The sequence below is a fragment of the Lissotriton helveticus genome, chromosome 5_1, assembly GCF_964261635.1.
Source record: "Lissotriton helveticus chromosome 5_1, aLisHel1.1, whole genome shotgun sequence".
Taxonomy (NCBI): domain Eukaryota; kingdom Metazoa; phylum Chordata; class Amphibia; order Caudata; family Salamandridae; genus Lissotriton; species Lissotriton helveticus.
The window spans coordinates 437,647,982-437,671,212 of record NC_136065.1 but is presented as its reverse complement, the minus strand read 5'-3'; the positions used below and the strand labels follow the sequence as shown (position 1 = coordinate 437,671,212).

General features: G+C 45.7%; 1 protein-coding gene across 1 annotated transcript in view; it reads right to left on the bottom strand.

The window, feature by feature from the left end:
- Positions 1-11,639: 11,639 nt before the first annotated feature.
- Positions 11,640-23,231, bottom strand: part of LOC144754622 (inositol 2-dehydrogenase-like) — a 190,528-nt gene continuing 178,936 nt past the window's right edge. The window contains exon 10 of the mRNA XM_078642640.1: positions 11,640-12,598. Within this exon, the coding sequence (XP_078498766.1) occupies positions 12,450-12,598 (149 nt within the window). The 3' untranslated portion in view covers positions 11,640-12,449. The remainder of the gene's footprint in view (positions 12,599-23,231) is intronic.

The following is a 23,231-nucleotide window of genomic DNA, read 5'->3' as shown; positions in this document are numbered from 1 at the left end:
CTGGTAGGCCTTGGGTGCACCTATGCCCTGGGTACCTATAGTACACTATACAGGGGCTCATAAGGTGACCCAATATCCAATTAGTTATGTACCTAAGGTACATGGAGTCCATTTTACAGAGAGATCAGATAGCCTGGGGCCCTGATTAGCAGGATCCCAGGCCAACTAAGTCAAAAACCAGCTAAACACAAGGCAAAAAATCTGGGGTAACCATAGTCAGGTATCCACCTTCCTACAGAGAGCCACCTGGTTCACCGACGAACTCCAGACTTCCAAACGTGCATGCCGGAAACTGGAGAAAATATGGCTCCACGAACGCACACCCGACAACCACGCAGCCCACAAGGACGCCACCCGCAGACATCACCACCTCATCAGACTAGCCAAGAGATCCTCCTTCAAAGACCGCCTGGATAACAACGCACACGACAGCAAAGAGCTCTTCTGCATCGTAAAGGAACTTTCTAACCCCAGCGCCAACACCCATGACATCCCGCCCTCACAAGAACTGTGTGACTCTCTAGCCATCTTCTTCCATTGCAAGATCGCTGACATCCACGACAGCTTCAACACCACGACCGCCCCGACTACGCCAGACTCCACCTCCCCTGTGAACACCACCAGCGCCATCCGCCTGACCTCCTGGTCCAAAGTCAACGACGACGAGACACGCAAGGTCATGAACTCCATCCACTCAGGGTCTCCGTCAGACCCGTGCCCACACCACGTATTCAACAAAGCAGATGTAGCCATCGCACCCCAACTACGGAAGGTCATCAACATCTCCTTCAAAACAGCGACATTCCCAGAAAGCTGGAGGCACGCCGAAATCAACGCCCTCCTCAAGAAGCCCAAGGCGGACCCAAAGGACCTCAAGAACTTCCGGCCCATCTCCCTGCTCCCGTTCCCGGCAAAGGTCATCGAAAAAATCGTCAACATGCAACTGGTCCGCCACATGGAAGACAACAACATCCTTGACCCATCCCAATCTGGATTCAGACGAAACCACAGCACCGAGACAGCCCTCATCGCGGCCACAGACGACATCAGGTGCCAACCAGACAACGGCGAAACATCAGCCCTCATCCTCTTGGACCTGTTGGCCGCCTTCAACACGGTCTGCCATCCCACTCTAAAGACAGACCTCCTAGAAGCCAGAATCCAAGAGAAGTCCCTTGACCATACCACGTCCTTCCTCTCCGGCAGAACACAGAGCGTCTGCCTCCCACCCTTCCAATCCGAAGCCACCAAAATCCTCTGTGGCGTCCCCCAGGGCTCATCCCTCAGCCCGACTCTGTTTAACATCTTCATGGCCCCCCTTGCACAAGTGGCCCTCCATCACGACCTCAACATCATCTCCTACGCCGACAACACCCAGCTCATCCTCTCCCTCACCAAGGACCCACACACTGCCAAAACCAACCTTTACGAGGGAATGAAGGCTGTCGCTGACTGGATGAGGAGCAGCCGTCTGAAGCTGAACTCTGACAAGACGGAGGTCCTCATCGTCGGACCCACCCCCTCAGCATGGGACGACTCCTGGTGGCCGACCACAATGGGAACAGCACCAACACCCACCGACCATGCACGCAACCTAGGAGTCATCCTCGACTCCTCCCTCTCCATGTCTAAGCAGGTCAACGCCATCTCCTCCTCCTGCTACAACACCCTCCGCATGCTCCGCAGGATCTACAAGTGGATTCCGACCGAAACAAAAAAAACGGTTACACAGGCCCTCGTCAGCAGCAGACTGGACTACGGCAACGCACTCTATGCAGGAATGCCAGCCAAACACCTACGACTACTACAACGCATCCAAAACGCCTCTGCCCGACTGATCGTCAACGTCCCCTGCCGCATCCACATCACCCCCCACCTGAGAGACCTACACTGGCTCCCTGTCGACAAGAGGATCCCCTTCAAGCTCCTCACCCACGCACACAAAGCACTCCACAACGCCGGACCAGCCTACCTGAACAGCAGACTCCGCTTCAACACCCCCACCCGCCAGCTCTGCTCTGCCAGCCTCGCACTCGCTGCTGTCCCCCCATCCAACGAACGACCTCGGGCGCAGATCCTTCTCCTACCTCGCCGCCAAGACCTGGAACACCCTCCCAACCCACATACGAAAGACCCAAGTCCTACTCGCCTTCAGAAGACTCCTCAAGACCTGGCTCTTCGAGCTGTAGCAGCACCCCCCCTCCCCTCAGCGCCTTGGGAACCTCACGGGTAAGTAGCATGCTCTAAAAGTACTCTGATTGATTGATTGATTGATAATGCTTGTACCCCACCATGAACAGTAGGCAATGCCTATGGGAAGGCAAAATGGGGATATGGAAGTAGGCAACCTGCAAGTCCAACGCTATCATCCAGTTTGGAGGGGCGAGGGCAGAAAGAACCTGGGCTAGAGTGAGCATCTAGAACTTTTCCTTTTTTGGGGAAATAGTTGGGGGGTGTAAATCTACTATAGGGCGGAGGACTCCAACCTTTTCGGCACAAGAAAGTAGCGGGAAGAACAAACACAACTTGTTTCTGATGCTGGCATCCTCTCAAAGAGCCAGCACTTCCTGTCACAAGAGCGAAAGGTAGTCCCCCGTCAGCCAATCAGTGGATTGTCGCAAAGGTGGCAGGGTCTGTTGGAAAGATAGAGTCTAACCCAGTTGGACAATGCATCCAAGTATCCATTTGTCTGATGTAATCTCTTGCCATTGGGGCAGGTGAAAGAAAATCCTGCCAACAACCAGTTTCCCATGATGGTGTGAGGGCCTTTTTGAAGGTGGCAGTTGCTGCCGCAGGAGTAAGGTGCAGATTGGATAGACCTCTGGCCTTGGTTTCCACAAGGTCTGTTGGAGCAGTGTTCACAGTCACTAAAAGACTGAGGTGCCTTCTGATAGTGGCTAGGGGGAAAGGATGTAGCTGATAACCCCTTCCAGAGTGAAGGAAGAAGTGGATGGCGAAACCCGACTGCCGCAGGGCCATCATGAGCCCAAATGACCTAGCGTTGGCCCTACTATCTTTAAAATGCTCAAGCGCTGAATCCACCTTGTCACCAAAACGGAAAGTGCCATCGAAGGGCATGTCCATAAGGGATGCTGTGATGTCGAAGCACCACTGTGGAAGCAATGGCTCTGCCCGAACAAGCCTGTCGTATCCAATCTGAATCTGATAGTGAACTTCACTGCATCTCTACCAACAGCAATAACTTAGGAGAGTATAGCTTGGGCCTCCTCTGAGACCATGCTCAGCTTTTGCACAACTGAATCCCATATAGTATGGAAATATCAGCCCAATAAGCACGCAATCCTCACTGACTGCAGAAGAAAAAACCTTCTTCCCAAAGCCGACCAGTCTCTTGAATTCCCTGTCCGGTGGTGTGTTAGGGATCATGCCAGGATTCATTTTGGAGGTCAAGGCCTTGACCACCAGGCTCTCAGGGGCGGGGTGCTGGGTGAAGAAGTCTGGGACCCTGGGAACAGGGTGATGGTGGCAACGATGGTCCTGCACACTGGAGTGCCTGTGCAGGACTTGGCCCAAGCCCCGAGCAGGACATCAGTGAGGGCTTTATTGAAGGGGAGTAGGGGTTCTGAGGCAGATACCCAAGGCTGAAGCACCTCTATCAAGACGTTGGTCTTGACCTCTACTGCTTGCAGCGTCAGGTCCAGGACCTCAGCCGCCCTCAGGACCACCATAGCAAAAGAGGCTCCATCCTCCGCAGACACCTTGGGACGAGAGAGGAGACCAGTGTCTGTTGAGGTATCCATACCATTGCCATCAGGCAAGTCTTTTTATCTGTTGTTGTTGCCCATGGATTCTACTAGGGGGTCAGAATAACAATAGGGACACACAGATACCCTATCATTCATGCTCCCCAGTGGGGCATTCAGGAAAATAGGGGTCTATCTCCAATTCAGGCCGTGTCGCCACCCAAACAGCTCTTGTTTGCTGTTGGTCCAGCTCCCTATCGAAGACTGGAATCACAACAAGTTTTGTTTGCAGCACTGAGAAGGAAGCCACTGGAAAAGTCTCTGGAGGAGGTTGAAAAGTCGCAGCTAGGGCCAATCTGGATCCACCCATATCCTGAGGGACAGACTGGTGGCAAAGATGGAGGCTGCAGCAGAAACCAAGTAGGAATCCCTCCTGAACCCATTGGCTCCAGAGGGGTCTGGCCATCCAGAAATGAGGCTCAAAATTCTAAAAGAAATTCTGGGAAGCACAGAGCGGAACTGGGCTAAGGCACAGGAGTTACTGGGAGTGAGCCTGGACTTGTGGCATTGTCCCCATGACTCGATAGATGAATGAAACCAGCGCGGGGAAGTCGAGGAATGCTTCAACTTCTCGGATTTCTTCTATGGGACATACCTGAAGAAGTCTACGATTGCAATGATGTCCGTGACTTCAAGAGCGGTCCCAGGACCTCCCTTATATATGGGACCTGGTGCGTTCAGGAGTCATGTGTTGAACGGCCAGAAGCTTCACTGCCCACTGAAAGATGGCTTTTGTATTCATGGTTTTACAATCTGGGCAGGTCTTGGAGTCAAGGTCCCTCTCCAGGCATCACAGGCACACCAAGTGCGGGTCTGTCACAGACATTTGCCTGTGACAGGCACAAAAAGATTTAAAACCAGCAGCCACGGCTGGTGTGTGAGGGTGTGTTGGGTGGGGCCCTACTATTCAGGAGAGGGGAGGAGGAAGGTGGGAGCACGTGAGCAGCTCAGCTAAATGATGGCTGCTCTGCTCCATATTAAAAGATACACAAGATTTTCTGTGCCCTGGAGTCTAACTACGCATGCACAGGCGAGTGTTACTTCACCCTCGATAGATAAACCAGAGCAATTACGTTGGGTTCAGGGTATGGCCTACTTTTAAGTTCCCTTGATTTTGCTGTCATTGAGTGCTGATACTGTGGCCCATAGAGCGTAGTTACATAGTCACAAACCGCATGAGAGATCATAGCGAGCAGGGAGCTAGCAGAATCAAGGTGGGAGGGGCTGGAATTCGTAGGGTGCATTTGGGTGTTGCCGCCTCCATTTATTAAGCACTTTTTATTGGTGAGTGTTTTCTATTCCGCATATGCGCCTGCTCTTTTGTTTTTTTAAAACCCGTGAGGATCACATGGAACATTAACATTTGCATCAAGCTGTCTGCGCTGCAAGTTGGCATTCTTTTTTTATGGCAATGCATGCCAGTCAGCCTGCTATTACTCACCTGTATGGCAAGCTGTCTTCCATCTAACTGACTGCTGTCCGGAGCGCAATACTAGGGGTAACTCTGCTCTGTGACTTGTAGTTTACAATGCAGCAGTTTCACTTGAAGTTTTGTGCTCCATGCAGTATTCACTGAGAGCCTGCCTGCTGCCTTACCACATGAGTGGCTGACTGACGCTGGGTGTGTGTGTAGTTTTGTTTGATTGTAGGAGATTACCTCTAACAAAGAGGCCATAAAAGCATTCCACTAATAGTGGTCGATGTACCCAATTTACAGAAAGCCGAGCCAAGGATCTGACGGCTTGGATCTAAAAGAACCTGCTCTAGCAGAACCCTGAAATGTGTTCACAATTATTTCTCTTGTGGAACTGCTTAAATATAAACAGAAACACTGGATCCAGTAAGTGTGCACAATTCAACAAATTACTCTGGAAAAATAAAAGAGTCATCCTTATAAACCCAAAAGGGACCGGGTAGAAAGACCAATCAAACAAGCGAATTTCCCTTTTGTGCTCCACTCCACATGCACAAATCATTAAGTCACTCAGGAGGCACCGAACAAATTACCTTCCCACTATTTGAACTGAGTTATCAATTATTACTGTCTCCTTTATGTATAAAAAAAAAGGTATGTTTTTTACATTATTTAAAGTGCCTATCATTATATCCACAATAGCAACAGGATGATCAGCACCCACTCTATCCAATAATTTTAATTTTGCTTCAAGATTAGTCTTTCACATTTAGATAAGTCACAAATGGTTTCATGGAAACGTGTTTTTAAGAGTTCAAATCCTTTATTCTTTCGAAAACTTTAAGTCTTCCAAGAGTAGCCAAACGGAGACAGCTCGTCTCCACTGATTACCGCGAGCACTAGATGAGGTGGCCGACATTGGCCTGAATCTCTTCTGACGAATCCCATTGAAATTCTTGGATTGACAACCATCATCTTTAACAAGAAGGCCAATAAATTCCATGAATTGGTTAACAAGAGACGATGCATCACAGAAAGGAATCCATTGTTTATGACCAAGCCCTGAAGAAGTCCCGAGATGGGATGAAACGCGTTGGCTACTCTAGGAAGACTTAATCTTTGAAAAAAATAAAGGATTAGAAAACTTAAAAAACACAATAAAATCTAATATCTGATAATTCTCATCCTCATAGTCAATAACTCAACAATATCAACAACTGTTTACATTTTTTTTCTTCTATGCAGCATTTTACAGTATTCATATAGGCAATGGAAGCCATTGGGAGCATTTTCTGTACAGAGATAAAACATAGTATGTACTAGTTCTTTGAAATATACTGTATCTGTTTCCAATTATTTGCATATGTGTACAACTTATGACATAGTGTGGACGCAGACAAATAGTGGATTGACTATATGTCAAGTGGGTGCTCGATCTGGAACTGTGCTGATGGCGGTGCATAGAAGGAACTGAGGTCAGCACTCTGGTTGTGGCGCCTATATAGGCTCATGAGAAAAAACATTAATTTGTTTGTTACTTTCCACCATCCCCTCCGTAACTTTCACGTTCCCCATTGACCCTTTGCTTGCGCACACTTTCGAAAACGTTTTCCTTTCCCGCACGTTTTTTAACCTTCTGCACCAACTGCCAATGTTTATCCTTTGTTTATCCTTTGTATTCCGACTTGCACCCGTTTGGTTCAACCCTCAGTTACTCTTGTACGCTTGAACACGTCCAGCATTTTCCCCGTTTTAGCATGTTACCATCACAGTGGGCAGCACGCGGTTGTATCACCTATTCACCATTGCTTTACTATGTACATCACGTTTACGCGTCAAGCCGTATCTTTGATTTGGGTTATTTTTCTGTTGCAGAGCTCCTTGATAAAGGACTTGGTTAGTCCGAAATGCATCGGAGCCAGCCTAATATTGATTGAATCGATCATTTATCAATCATGTTGAAATGAAAAAAGAAATTTAGAAAATGAAAATTCTTGAATAAACTTTTTGAATTCTACATTTGGAACCTATTCATTAAAATCCTTTGGAATCTACCGTGTTAACTACACAGAGAACCAGAACAAGTGTGCCCACCACAGGGATGCGCCTACTCTTATGTAGCGCACTCAGTTCTTTGCCTATATAGGCTCCACACATGTCATTTCCAGCGCAGACAACACCAAGTGGAGCCGAATGCGCCATCCGCCGGCACGCAAGTGGACTGCTCAAAAAACTTTCCATATCCAGTCTAATGCCTGTGCATACCCTTTTTTGGTGGTTCTTCAGAGTCTGAAGATTATCCCTCAGATGTTACTTTTGAAAGACACTCAGGGTGAATGAGTACTTTTTTTGTGATTTTTCCTGCTGACCTGGAGGTGCCTTCACACTGTTCCTCAGAAGACTTACATCAGATTTGACAATTGAAGCCATAACAGTTGTGCGTGTCTGTCTGAGAGATTTGGGTAAAAAAGTTCTTCAGATTTTAGTCCCTTGCCTTATGTATTGGATGAAGGCAATTTATACACACCTTGTGGGGGTCCTCACATTGGAGCCTGTTTTCTCCACAAGTTCCACAACTGTACTGCTCACTATTTCTACTGTGGAACTCCCAGCTCAACGACAGGAATGATTCAATCATGAGAATCTATGAATGATCCAATATTGTAGAGCAGATGGCACCTTTGATGCCTTTGTGGACCTGCTATTTCACACTGTGGGGTGACAGTAACAATATCCAAGGGAGAGCCAGAGACAACACTAGCTGGTGATGGCAAGTTGACATAGTTGAACATTTCTGGATGCAGTCAGCAGCCTTAGAACAAGGTTCATGTTGATGAATGTATATGAAGGAGTATCTATTAGAAAGAGTTTATTAGTTAGTAGGCTGGAGATGGGGCAGAATGTATCCTAATGTAATACCTTCAAAGAAACGTATATCCCACAAGAATACATCAAAGGCATCTTTCAAAGCCAGCGTTGTTATCTTCCACTATGATTGATTTTCTTTTTTTGTTGAAATTTTGTAATTGGCTTAAAGCCACTCCTACATACAAGTATACCATTGATCAATAATGCCTTTTCACCCACAAGCGTTAATCATTATTTATGCTATTGCATTCACATAAGAGGAATTTAACATCATAAACCAAGAGCCGAAAGCAAATCAATGACAAGTTACAAACAAACAGAAAAATAGTAGCTGTCCTTTATTGAGGAGCTGCCTTTGGTGTCATACAGTTTATCAATATTTAATTAAAAGAACAGAAATATAAAAAGATTCTACAGTTATTTCTTTCTGACAACCAAGAATGTGACAGATTCACTCATTTTTAAACAAATGCCACAAAAGATTGTGTTCACCTAAAAGTCCATAAGCATTACTATTTATTTCATTTGGATTCGTTGGTTACCATACATTAAAAAGACACTTTTTAGGAGGAAAAAATATTTTGAATATTAGCATATCAGTTAATCGTGAAACAGTTGAAAATATAATGTTAAATTTACAAAACATTTATGGCATTAATACAGAACTACAAAGGTATAAATAACCTGCCTTACCGGTTAGGAAAAAAGGCACTTTTAAGTAAATTTGAACCAAGCTCCAACATTAATGAAAATGCTTTGCTGCCAAAAATCACTATGCCCAGTTTAAGTGATGGTCATTAAGTAGACTTTGTGATTTGAATTTGAATTACCAGTGTCATACTATTTTCAGTGGACAAGTATTTAAATCTCCAACATCACCACCATAAACCCTGTAGCAGGTACGACATAGATAAATAGTGGGGAGATTGCTAAGGCTTGAACGGTTTGTCACTCTGCTTTCATGTACTACTGCCTGCATGCTTCATGATCAAATCACTTGTTGATGAACTCCCTCTTTCCAGTATGTGGATTTGGATGAAAATATCAAATGTTTTAAGGGGAGAATCAACTGAAAGACTTGTAGAGGCCAGATGCCACGGTCTTTCCATGCCATTTTTTGAATACTTGTGAAAGCTAAACAGTACTTACCTAGAAGCTCAACATTTCCTGATGGCAGAAACTAGTTAAAAAGAAAGGACTTCTCATTTACCGGAGGCAAGACTTCCTGTTGTGATGAGGCACAGAATCAGGTAAAGTAGCAACATCATCTTTCACCTCATAAAAAGAAGTCCCACCTTGTAACAAAGCAACTTTCAAAAAGGAGAATAACAGTTACTTTTTCTCTTGTGCTTCAATTAAAAAGGTTACAAAGCATAAATAAAACTGTTTTATTATAATTGTATTTTATATTGAGAAATACATTTCAGAGCACGTTTGAGTGCTCTTAATGGAGTTAGGTTCTTCAAATCACTATTTCATGGAAAAGGCATCAGGTATAGGAATGTAAAGTAGAACTTATGAAATAGCCTGGAGCACAGAAGTCTTGGAAGAACACTGGGTAGAAGGAACACCACTTTTAAATGTAAAAATTGTACTTTTAAGTGTAAAATTGGAATCAATTCTAAAATCTGAAAGCCTTTTCATACAAACATTTTACCTCCAAAGAGGTATAAAAACCGTTTCCGAGAACATATGTATACACTTGCATGCAGCACTATCTTGGCTTTGTAGGATGTCTACAATCAAACTAAAGGTCATAAAGACAGCCAACGCACAAGGTGGCAGCTTGCAGTTGGGAATCAGATCCCACTTCCTCCATGCGATACGAGCAATATGGTCTTTGCATTAAACAACATTAACTCTGAATGCATTACAGACTCTGACCATCAAACTGTTCATCTGAAATAGAGCCCACAGAGAAGTGGTGTTTGCTTTATCTCTCTTTTGATGGGTTAAGGAGAAAGAAGGCACAGCTGAAATGTACACCTATGACAGTGAGAATGCAAAGGATCTATAGAAGGTACATTATCCAGAAGAGATCACACAGTCCAATATATATATATATATATATATATATATATATATATATATATATATATATATATATATATATATATATATATATATATATATATATATATATATATTGGGTATATTCACCACAAATTGCTAGGTGAGGGAAGGTTCGCAGTAGAAAACTATCTTCAGGAGAATGAGCTGAAAAGACTTTTACCCCTACAACTCTGGGCAATAGCTTGCTTAATCTCCACAACGGCCCCATCAGCGCCGGGGATGCCTGGCTTCACCTTGGAGGTGCCCAGGAGGGACCATCTCACAGGGAAAGCCAGGACGGGTTCCCCAGCGGTATACAGCGCCAGGACACTCCGAGATGGAGTAACAGTGCGCTTTACAAGTATACTTACCTACCTACCTACCTACCAATGTAGTAGGCACAGGGCTGGTCTAGGGGAATGTGCGACATAGGTTTCGAAATCAGTAAATGGAGGTTAGAAACAGCATATTAGTTTTGCTGTACGGATTTAAGTGAACACATGCATTTGTCGATTGCACATATTCGGGAGTATTGCCAGAGGGCTACTGGCCTAAGCTGACATACATAGGTAGTTAAGATTTTGTGAAACACGCAGTACATTGCTTGTTTTATTAACTTCTACAATCCACAATTTAGTTATGCTAAATTGGGCATGATAAGCAATGTTATGAGAATTACAGTGCAATATTTTGGTCTCTCCATTACTTAAGTGCTATATGTAGCAAGTTAGTTCCTTATATTACTTTTTTTGAAAGGATCACCGACTTTTCACCAATCACAGATCTTCTGCTGAATGGAATGTGAAAAAGGTTCTACTACATGTTAATACATTAACATTTTAATGTGTACAACTTGTGTTGTATGTACTACATGCTTAGTGTTAGATACACTCCCGCAGGAGAATTATTTCTTGCTGTAACCACAGATTAGTTAATAATAATGAAAGGCTGAAAGTAGCCCCTGTGGTATAAAAACTCCACATCTACAGTAGATTAATTACTTATGTTAAGGAAAGGGGATTTAAGAAGCCAGACTGCACCATGGCGGAGAAACCTTTGTGAAACATATCCTTTTGATAATTTTAAATTACAATGAAAACTATGTCTTCATGCACTGTAAACTTTTCTGGTACACTAGACTTTTTCAAAATAAGACTCGTTAATTATGTGTAATGCGAGCTGAATATAGTTAAAAACATACAGTGCAAACTGCTCGTTTTTAACAGCAATACTCCTGCCATTTTGTGAGATATTAATGAAAAGGGCTTCTCTTACTTCCATTTTAAATGGCTGGCTGACATTTATTATTGAGTTTGCCTTAAAATGATTGTCTAGGTAAAGAAAAAACAGGCAAATCCGACATTACATTCCAGATGGCAGAAATATCTTGTTTGTGATTTGACATAATTTGCACTCGTTCAATGGGAAAAAAGAGCCTGTTTTTGATGCCGCACAGTTAAAACCACAAACTATCTCAACTGACTCATTCGGTTTGTAATTAATCGTCATACAACCATGCATCCTAAATGTTATACGTGTGCTTTTCAACAATGAAGAACAAACTTTAATAGAATTTTTTATCAATTGTGGATAATAAAGACACAGACTTTTTTTGTGAAGACAGTCTCATCTCTAGGGATAGGAATTTCACTACAAGATTATAAACTGAAACAAGTGCAGTGTGCACCATGAGCTCCTATCATTGATTGCACCTCTAGATTCAGCTCAATGCATGAGATACACAGCAAATTTCTATCCGGTTATAAGACTGAATAAATTCATTTTGCATTACATTTGCATATTGCAATAGGCTCAAACAAGTAGAACCTTTAACCACAAATAATTTATTTGACCTACAATAGCGTTAAAGGAACTTCTTAGGCTATCATTACCAAACTCCATACTATGAATCAGATTTCCACATATTTCCCTAAAATTCCTAATCCCGTTATGCTGTCCCTCTGAAATTACCATCCCTTGGTATTCATAAATCCAAGGGAGGGAAACAAAGGGATTATATGGGCCACTCACAGTAAGGGCCTTTGTCTGAAATAAATCAGATGCACTGACCGAACCTGCCACAAATATATAATTAATGGAATAAATGAAGCCATGAACATGCCTTAATTTATGGAAGCCAAGGGAACATGAAATATATATATATACACATACATAAATAGGATGTTAAACGTACATTGGTTGAAAGAAGCATCTCTACCTCCTTGGATAAATCGAAGTGGAAAACAAATATTTAATATAAAAAAGTACTCCGTAATCCTGTGATACATCACATGATAAAATCATGTGCAGCATAATTTGGGAATCCATCATATAATCCTACTAAGCCCACATTACAGTATTTCAGTCTTGATTATCGCCACATCCACGGCCTCATTGCGCAGGTCAACAGCCGTTCCATTTTGCCAGGATTGCTCAGCCCCTGCAGCCACCTGTAATGCCCAGAGGAACTGCTCTTTGGTAACCATTGGCTGCTCTTTTCCTGTAAAAGAAATGTATTGTCACTTATTACAGGTATATCACTTTGTGCCGGCAGATAAAAAAATAATTTTAAAAATTGCATGCGCCCAAGGGAATTTTGACTATTTTCTATACATATCACATGTAACATATGCTAACCCGTCCACAGTTCGTATTTAGGAAATAATGTGCACACACACAGCACAGAGGATTGGCAGTACAAGGTCTTCCAGATTCTGACCATATGGATGTACTTGTCAAATGTCATTAATGTACTTTTTTTGCTAGTTGAGTGAGGATTTGCCTCCTGGCAGTTTGGAGAATAAAGACGCTTACTCAACAAACCAAGGCCTTATTCTATAAGCGGGCCTGTGAATTCATTTCAGCTGAAGGACCTGAAGGCAGGATGTGAAAGGACGATTTTGTGTCAACAAGACATTCTCTTATAGAGTCATCCTAACTATTTACTTGATCTTATCTTCTCGAGTATGCTTTCAAATTTTGGGAAAGTGTCTGTTTGGAACATGATAGAAAGTTAGATGACTCGGTTTTAGTAAAACTACAGAAACGCGAAGCGTGGCTGATTGGCAAAGGATTAGCCTTTTCGAGTGCAATAAAAAGACAAATGAGCTGATAAAATTAAAATCTCTGTCCAAAACATAATGTCTTTAGGAGATAACCTTTAAAATCAGACAAGGGCCAGGGAGCTAACGCTAAGCGGATACAAGGTTTGGAAAAATATTGACATTAGTATGTATAAAGCATAGCACAAAATGGACATTAAGCTGTTTAAAAACTTCACACCACAGGAGTAGCATCTCTATTTTATTACGAACAAATGAAAATTACCTTTGTGAAAGGTTTTCTGCTTAAACTGAACTTGCAGCTTTGTACTCCCTTTGTACCCACAGCATGAAAGTCTGCTCTTGCACTTCCATGTGGCAATGAAGAGTTGAAAGTTGGTGGAGCTATTTGCACAGTGAGTGCTCTCATTAGTTAGTCAGTAGTTTTAACATCGAAATACCACAGGTGTGGCATCTCTGTTTTTATTACACATTAGTGCACTTTACCTTTGGAGGTGAACTTTTTGCTGCTTAATCTGAACTTTCCTTTTTATGCCCCCCACATATTTAAGCTCGCTCATGCATATCCTAAAGGCCCATGAGGAAAGTGAAGTGCTGACAGTGGGCAAAGTCATTATTATATTGACTGTCCTCTCCATTCAATCTGTAAATGGCTGTAGCTGGACAGTCAGTAGATTAAAACCCAGAACACGGCAGGTTTGGAGTGATTGTGGCATAACAGAGAAACATGCATTGTGGACGAAGTGGTCATACCACACTGTCTGTCTGTTAAAAGAACAATTGGGAATTTATATTCATTTCAATATTTGATAATCCAGTGTTAGCAAATTAAGTTAGTTTAAATAATTTTTATTAGTTTAATTAAATAGACCCAAGTGCAATATTGACAGGCATATAATATTTATTTTATTTACTTATAAAGCACCCAAATCGCCCCCTAAGGGGTATCTCCGCGCTGTAGGAGGTACAGCTTTCAGTACAGACCAGGCGAGGACAACTCAGAAGAACTCAGTCTTAAGAAGTATTCTAAATGAAAGATATTCTGAGCTTTTACGAAGATGAATCGGAAGTAGTAGGGGGCTAAGTAGAAGAAAGCTTTTCCACCTATGCGAGATTTCTTAAAACGGGGAATGAGGAGCAGAGATTTTTCTCCCGATCGAACGGATCTATTTGGCTGATATTGGATGAGTTTTTCAGCTAGGTAACCAGGTCCTTTACAGTTCAAAGCATTGTGCACAATGCAACATATCTTAAACCTAACCCTCTTACGTATCGGTAGAAAATGTAGATGTAGTAAGAGGGGGAGGGAGGCTGTTCTGGCTGGTAAGTTCTTAAGGAGACAGGCTGCGGTTTTTTGAACTACCTAAAGTCTGTTTAGTTAGGAATCACTTGCCGCAATCAGGAGGACATTACAGAAATCTAGGCGGCTTATCACCAGTGTCTGAACAAGTGTTTAAAGCACAGAGAGAGGAACAAAAGGAAATACTTTGCACAGTAGGCTTAACATATGGAAGCATGAGCCTACAGTGGTTGCCACCTGATCTTTCATCGTAAGTTTGTGGTCCAGACCGATGTCCAGGTTCTAGACCACTGTCTTAGGGACAGGGGCAACACCTAGCTCAGGCACCCACCACTCAGGAGACTAAAACAAAGAAGTGTCACCAAAGAGCCTGATCTCAGTTTCCAGTATTTAACTGGAGAACTTTATCCGTCATCCAAGCAGCAATTGCTGTCATTCCTTCTGAGAAAGAGGCCTGAGTATTCAGAGTTTTTATCAAATGATAGTTAGAGCTGGGTGTCATCAGCATATGAAATCTGGGTAAAGTCTAGTTTTCTGAGTGGTTTCGCCAGAGGTGCCACATAGATATTGAATAAGTTGGGACTGAGGCAAGATCCCTGAGGCACTCCTTTGTAAAGCCCCATAGTTCGAGAGCAGAAGGAACCAAGATTGATTGTCTGTGGCCATTGGGTTTGGAAAAGGGAAACAACCTTTACAACGCGGTAATCACATCGCACTACATTTACCAGGCAGTCATTATATCTCAACATCCTTTACAACGCATGCCACAACAACGCAGGCATTACATTGCATGTCATTACAACGCATACCATTTCAACGCATAGTACCCCTACACTATCCAACACTTACTCTACTGTTGCAGCCCCTGGAGTTAGAATAGTAATTTTTACCCCAACACTATCCAACACTTACCCTACTGTTGCACCCCCTGGAATTTGAATAGTATTTTTTTTAACCCCTACACTATCCAACACTTTAAAAATGTGTTGTAATGGCATGCAATGTAAATGTATGCATTGTAAGGGATGTTGTGGTGTAAAAACTGCGTTGTAAAGGCATGTGTTGTAAATGAATGCTTTGTAACGTCATACATTCGTTAGGAAACCCAAGAACCATATAAGGGCTTGTCCACAAATCCAGATTTCTTTAAGTCTCCTGGGTTGAAAGCTGCTGACAGATCCAGAAGCACCAACAGTAATGCCTGGCTGTTGTCAAGGGAGTGTCTTATATTGTCTGTGACAGCAATCAATACAGACTCCGTGCTGTACATTGGTCTGAATCCAGACTATGAAGGATAAAGTCATCCAGTGGGCGGAGGAGCTTGGCGGGCATCCGAGATGGCCGCGTGAGCACAGCGCTCTCCGGACCCCCGCCACTCCCGGCATGATATCCTGAACATATCCTGACTCTTCACGAGGATTTGTGTAGAGGACGCTGGGCTGATCTTCCTGGAACTTTTGGAATTTGATTTGGACCCGGGGTGACGAAGATACGGTGTTTCGAACTTTCGTGATCCGCCCTCGAGGTCCGCCCGGGACTGGGTGAGGCTCTGTGGCCGTCTTGGAGTTGAACAACAGCGGCAGGGGGATCGACTTGTGGGTCCCCCTCTTAAGTTTCGGTTTCGATTCTGCCTCAGACTGAGACATCTGGCAGGGGTGTCTGGCCTGGGCTGATGTCCGGGGCGCGAGACGGCTGTCGGGCCTGTGGCTGGCTTTTTCTCCTTCTGGCTGGTCCTATCCTAGTGGTACCCCTGCAGCTGCTAGTTGGCCCTGACGCCCTACTCTCCTGTCGCCATTCCGTCGAGCCTGGTAACCCTCCTGGTGACGCAGTTTCCGACATGGCGGGCAGAGGGGACCGAGAGACTCGGAAGACCAAGACGCCCCTGCGTGGGGGCCCGGTCCAGTCTAACGTTATGGACCGTTACACCCATTCGAAGGGGTCCCCCGGAGCTGCCCTGCCTGGCCCAATTGCGGCCGACCACGTTGTGGACGCGTCAACGGAGCCGTCCTTACAGGACATCATGGGCGCCATTTCTGGCATGAAGGAGGCGATAGGCCAACAATATGAAGCCTTGGCCCACAAAATCGACACCGTGGCCATTGATGTGAACTTGATTCGGGCCGACCTGTCTAAAACCAATGAGAAGGTGAAGTCATTGGATCTCAAGTCATCCAGCCTCACGGCAGATGTCTCGGAGATACAAACGGAGATTGGCAATCTCCGCAGGGTGAACGATTTCATGACCCGGCGCTTGGAGGACTTTGAGAACAGGGCACGTCGCTGTAATGTGCGCTTGGATGGCGTTCCGGAGAATTCAGAACCTCACTCTGTTGATCTCCTGGTTGAGGACCTGATTCAGAACTACCTCTCTCCGTCTGGACTGAGTAAATTTTTCGCAGTGGAGCGTGCCCATCGTGTCCCGGGGGGCCAGGGTAAGCCGGGCGCCCCGCTGAGGCCTATTGTTGCGAAACTCTTCCATTACAGAGATCGGGACGCTATCCTGCAGGCCTCGCGTGTGAAGGGTCCAGTGGCCTTTGCGAACGCCACAGTGAACTTTTATCCGGACTTTTCTCAACAGGTCCAAAGACAGCGTATGGGCTTCCGTGGTGTCAAGAAACGTCTCCGGGATATGGGATTATGCTACGCTATGCTTTTTCCGACCAGGCTGCGTGTTGAGTACAATGACCGAACCTTTTTCTTTGATCGGCCTGATTCTGTGAATGACTGGCTGGACTCGCTGCCTGACCGAACTCCTACGACTGAGTCCGCCGCCCACCCGGGTGGTGCTGAGGGTGGTGTTGAGAGCTGAACAATTCGTCTACACCTGGGACCTCATATAGAGTGACTTCTTCTGGGAGTCTATGCCTAAGTGCCTCTTCTGTTTGTTTTTTTTTCTCCTCGTTCTCTGTCTTGCTCGGGGTGGCGGGTGGGCCAGAGCCTTTCCTCCTCCGGGGTCTTTTTGTAGAATAGGGGTTCTTGGGCGACAGGCACACTGCATGTTGGGATGGCTTTTTAGCATTTTGCAGGGGTGCAGGGTGGGGGGTGTTTTCTTGATTGTTGGGGGGTGGGTGGATGGGAAGTTCGATGTTTGTGTGTTATGTTCTCTAGGCGGTTCTATCTTGCTACTGATGTTTATTATGTCATGCTCATTGGAGAGGGGTCTCGGCGTTGCTGTGTGGGATGGGGGGTAGCGGATTGAGGTTTGTTTCGTGGAATGTTAATGGTCTGGGGGATCGTATTAAGCGGGGTGTGGTGTTGCGATGTCTACGACGCTTGTCTCCAGATATTGTTTTTCTACAGGAGACTCATTTGGTGGGCAACACTTGTCGTGCAATGAATAGGTGGGGCTATCGCCTCGCCGCACATTCGGGGTTTACCACGGGTTCCAGGGGGGTGGGTATCCTTGTTCGGGCTTCCCTCCCCCTAGCTATTGATGATGTGATCCTTGATGATCGAGGGCGCTACGCTGTCCTCGTGGGTCGTTATGAGGGTCGTACCCTCTCCCTATTTGCTGTTTATGTGCCCCCCGGCCTACAAACTTCAACCTTTTCCGACTTGGGCCGTGTGTTGTTGAACCTCCCTGATAGTACTCTCTTCATTGCAGGTGACTTTAATTCTGTGTTCTCCGGTCTACACGATCGTCACCCCCCTAGGGATACGCCTTCGGCCCAGCTGTGGCTGGGTGGGTTTCTGGAAACGTTTGGCTTGGTGGATTGCTGGAGGCTTATGCATCCTACTCAGCTTCAATACACTTTCCACTCCGGGGCTCATGGGAGTCTGTCTCGTCTGGATTATTTCCTGATGCCCGCAGCCCAGTCGCCGGCGGTGCGTGAGATTAGGCACCTCCCCCGGGGCATCTCCGATCATTCTCCGCTCTGGCTTTGTTTTGAGCTGGGGGTGGAGGCGGCGGGCCGGGTGGCTCCAATCAACCCTTGGTACCTTACCTCCCCTGAGACCCGTACCCTTTTGACTAAGTCTTTGGACGATTACTTTTTGGACAACGAGGGTTCCGTCTCCTCTGCGGTATCCCTGTGGGAGGCCTTTAAGACAGTGCTTCGTGGGCAGGCCCTTTCCCTTATTGCTGAATCCAAGAAAGCGAGGAATCGGGAGGTGGTGGACCTTGAGAGGGAGATTACTGAGAGGGAGGCTGACCTAGAATCGGATGTTACTCCGGATAAACTCCACGCCCTGGGTCTGAAACAATTTGCTTATAGGTCTTTGGTCACAGATGCGGCTAAACTGATGTTCCGGGAGCAACAGGGTCGTTTGTATGATGTGGGGGACAAAGCGGGTAAATTATTGGCATGGTTGGATAAGAAAGAGAGGGCGAATCGTGTGGTACCTGTGATTCAGTCTTCGAATGGTGTGAGAGTGACTGACCCGATTGTAATAGTTGAATGTTTTGCGGAGTACTTTCGTGTGGTTTATACCCCTGTGTCTGGACGGGATGTTGCTGACTCTCGCCTTTTGCTGCACGATATAGCTTTGCCTAGTGTTTCCGACTTAGACCGTGTTTTTTTGGAGTCCCCTTTTACTACGGACGAGATAGCGACTGCCATTCGCTCACTCCGTTCGGGCAAAGCTTTGGGCCCGAATGGGTTGCCAATTGAACTGTACAAGTTACGCCCTGACGGGGTGGCGCCCCATCTTCGTGCCATGTTTTTGGAGTCCCGGGAGCGGGGTATTCTCCCGTATGATCAGCGTTTGGCTACGATAGTCGTAATTCCCAAAGACGGTAAACCGCGGGACCTTTGTTCGTCTTATAGGCCCATTTCCCTGTTAAATGTTGAGCCCAAGGTCCTGGCTAAGCTCCTGGCGTCCCGCCTCTTGACGGTCATTAGTGGCTTGGTTCATCCGGATCAATCCGGATTTATCCCACATCGCAACACGGCTCTTAACCTACGTCGTCTTCACGGTGCTGTTGCGAGGGCGGGGCTTCTGACAGAGCCGGCCATTTTGGCTTCGCTCGACGCCTCGATGGCTTTTGACACGATAGAGTGGCCCTATCTTTGGGCAGCTCTTGAAAAATTTGGTTTTGGACCTGAGTTTATTGGTTGGGTGAAGTTGTTATACGCTGAACCCTTGGCACAGGTAGTGGTAAATGGTAGAGTTTCTGTCCCCTTCTGTCTTGGTAGGGGGACCCGTCAGGGCTGCCCTTTGTCTCCACTGCTTTTCGCGCTTGCCCTGGAACCGTTAGCTGCGTGGCTTCGATGGGAGCCTTCACTCAAGGGGATCAGTTGGTCACCGGATTTTGAGGACCGCGTCTCCCTTTACGCGGATGACATTCTTCTATATCTTACTTCCCCGCGTAAATCTTTAAATGTTTTGTTTGACGTGCTTACTTCGTTTGGTGCCAACTCAGGCCTAGTTATTAATTGGGCTAAGTCTTGTGTGTATGTCCTTTCGGGCGTTTTGCCCCCTTTGCCGGACAGATTTCCTATCCAGGTGGTCCAGTCTGGCTTTACGTATTTGGGGATTTTTATTACACTGGACTCCTCACTCCGGTTCGAGCGTAATCTCCTCCCCCCGCTTCTTAGATTGCGACTGGATGTTGCCCGTTGGCGCAAGCTACCCCTGTCTCCTCTGGGCAGGGCGGCCCTTTTTAAAATGATGTCCTTGCCGCGGTTCCTCTATGCGCTTCAAAATTCTTATGACGACATTCCCGCTTCCTATTTCCGAGAGATCGAGAGTCTTCAAAGGCAACTGATCTGGGACGGGCGTCCGCGTATCGCCCTAGAGAAACTTACCATCCCTTGGTATGACGGGGGCATGGCGCTCCCCGACATCAAGAGATATTACTGGGCTGCTCAGCTGTCTGCCATCAACCACGCGATGTATTCCCCGGGTCGGGATCCGGCCTTTGAGATGGATAGATTCCAGCTACCGGGAGGGGACTTTAATAGAGCGCTTTATTCTAGATCAGCCGGGCGCCATCTTATGGGCCCGTCCAAGATCGCGGTCAATGTGTGGCGAGCAGCCAATGTTAGTTTGGGATGGGAGAATAGACTCACAATGGCGACTCCGCTTTATGCTTCTGAACGTTTGGGGTGTCTCTGGTCTACTAAGGGCTTTGATCGCTGGGATATGATTGGGATCTGTAAGGTGGGTGATGTCTGTGTGAAGGGTAGCGTGAAGTCTTTCCAGGCCCTTCAGGCGGAATACGACTTGAGTGATAGAGAGTTTTTTCGATATCTACAGGTCCGACATGCCCTGACCTCAGTTCTGACTCCTGATGTGGCCCTGCCCGAGTCCTCCCCCCTTGAGGATCGCATACTAGATGGGCACCTGCCCGATAGCACTATCTCCCTTATTTACAAGAAATTAATTAATAATCACGCTGATTTATTGGTCCGACTTAGGGAAATGTGGGTCGGTGACGGATTGGAATTAGATGACGAGGATTGGCAGTCGGCACTCTCTTCTCCAAAAGAGGTCGCCATTCCCGCCCGTCTTCGTTTGGTGCAGCTTAAGATCCTCCACCGGGTGTATGTAACTGGTCTGCGTCTGGTTGTAATGGGCTTTTCCCCGGATGGCTTATGTAAGCGTGGTTGTGGGATGAGTGCTACATTTTTGCATATACTTTGGGGGTGCCCGGTGGTAGCGGCCTACTGGATTGCTGTGCTTGAGGTGATGTCTGTTGTGACTGGTGTTACCCTGCGGCCTGAGGCCCGACGATGTCTGTTGAACGTGTGGGAACCCACTGATTACTCTGTGGCCCAGACCAGATGGGCGACCTTAGGGTACATGGTCGCGAAGCGGGACATTGCGCAGCTCTGGGGCGCATCCAGACCTCCCGACGTTTCGGTGTGGGAGGATAACATGGACTGGTCCATGTTCCGAGAGAAGACTGTCTATGTGGCTAGGGGCAGACCCAGGGCGTGGACGAAAATTTGGGGTCAGTGGAATGCTTATCGTGGAGAAATTTGCACCCCTCCCTTGGTTGACACTTCCGATGTTACCCTGTCTCCCTAGGCTGACGTTCCCGAAAACTTTTCATTCTGTTTTAGGATTTTCCTGTCCTCCCCGCTGTCCCCCTCCCCCCCCCCCGGCCTTGCCGAATCTCATTGCTTTACTTTTGTCTCCTGATTAGTGGCCTTCCCCTCTGCCATCTGGGCTGACTTCATTGCTGCATTCGCCTTGTTTGGAGTTCGTTATTCTTAATTTTATGTTTCATATAGAAAATGGTTGTGTCCTGTTCTACGCTTTGAGCAATACTTATTCTATGATCTGTGCCTAGCCGCGTACGTGATTACTGGCTTCCTATGTTGTGCTTTGCGCATTAGCGGCCAGCCCGTGTGGTTGTAGGCCCATCGTTGTACTTCTTATCTGATTGCTCAATAAAAGTTTTTAACCAAAAAAAAAAAAAAAAAAAAAAAAGTCATCCAGTGGATTTATAAACTCTGAGAGTAGTTTGTTGATGTGTTTTTCTGAAAGTTTACTCAGAAGAGGCAAAGGAGAGAACGGGCAGTAGTTAGATAGGTCTGCTACTGGGGCATTAGCCTGCTTTCCGATGGGGATTATTTGTGAGGCCTTCTACTCTGGTGGAAGCTGACCGTCCCTCAAAGAGAGATTTAGTATTGAACAGATAGAGGGAGCCAGCTGTTTGTGCAGTAGGGAGAGATTCTAGCTGGAATTATGTCCATAGGTGATCCGGATTTGGCTGTTTTCAACAATGTCTCAACTGTATCTACTGTGAGTGGAGTAAAACTATCCAAGAGATGACCATTGGTCAAGGTAAGAGGACAAAGGTTCAAAATTTAATTTGAGGGGCTCCTACTTTCAGTGAATTTGTCACAGATGAGATTGATTTTATGTTCAAAATGATTGGCGATCTCTTCGCAAAGTTCTTGAGATGGAAGAATTTCATTGTTGGGTTAGTAAAAGATTTGAGGATTTGATATTATACTTTAGGAGAATTCCCTGCCTGGTTAAGTTGTGAGGCAATATGAGCTCAGCGGGCATTTTTTAAGATCTTATTATAAAGAGCTATAGAGGTCTTATAGATATCCTTATCATTCTGGTCATGGGAGTGACTCCAACGTCTCGCCAATTTTTTTGCAAAGGGACTTCTCTTTACGCAGTTCCTGTGAAAACTTGGCTGCATGTGGGCATTGGGCAGTATTAAATTGCAGTTTCAGTGGGGCCAGGCTATCTATAGCTGATTTTACTGTAGTATGACAGCCAGTTAAACAATAGTCAATATTCCTTGATTCCCAATTTATATTTACCGAAAATGTATTCATAAAGGTGTCAGGTGTCATTTTGTGCCACTGTCTTCTGAAACTGTTGGGAACATTGGAGGGGGCAGGGTTCGCCTTGGGCCCACGGATTTGGAATTCACTTAGGGAGTGGTCTGACAATATAAGAGGAACAGGAGCCTCACAATAAATATTTGAGTTGGTCGAAATAAGATTGAGCGTATCTCCTGCTAAGTGAGTTGGAGCGTTGTTAATCTTTTCCTGTCCTATAGTGGCCAAATCAGTCAGGAACAGAGAGGTGTCCGGATTAGAAGCAATTTCACTGTGTATATTAAAATCCCCGAACAAAAGGAAATGTTTGGTGGAAATGGCATGGTGAGCAATCAATTCCATCAATTGGAGCGAAAAGTCATGGAGGGGTCCAGGGGGCGGTATACAAGGGTGCCTTTCTAGCAGTAATGGGACAATAAATATGCTCCCTATCCAACTTTTGGAAGTTGTAAAGCTCAGGGAGTGCCACAGTAATGGAGGAGGGGGGAGCTTGGTTTGAGCCACATCTCGCTAAGAAACCAA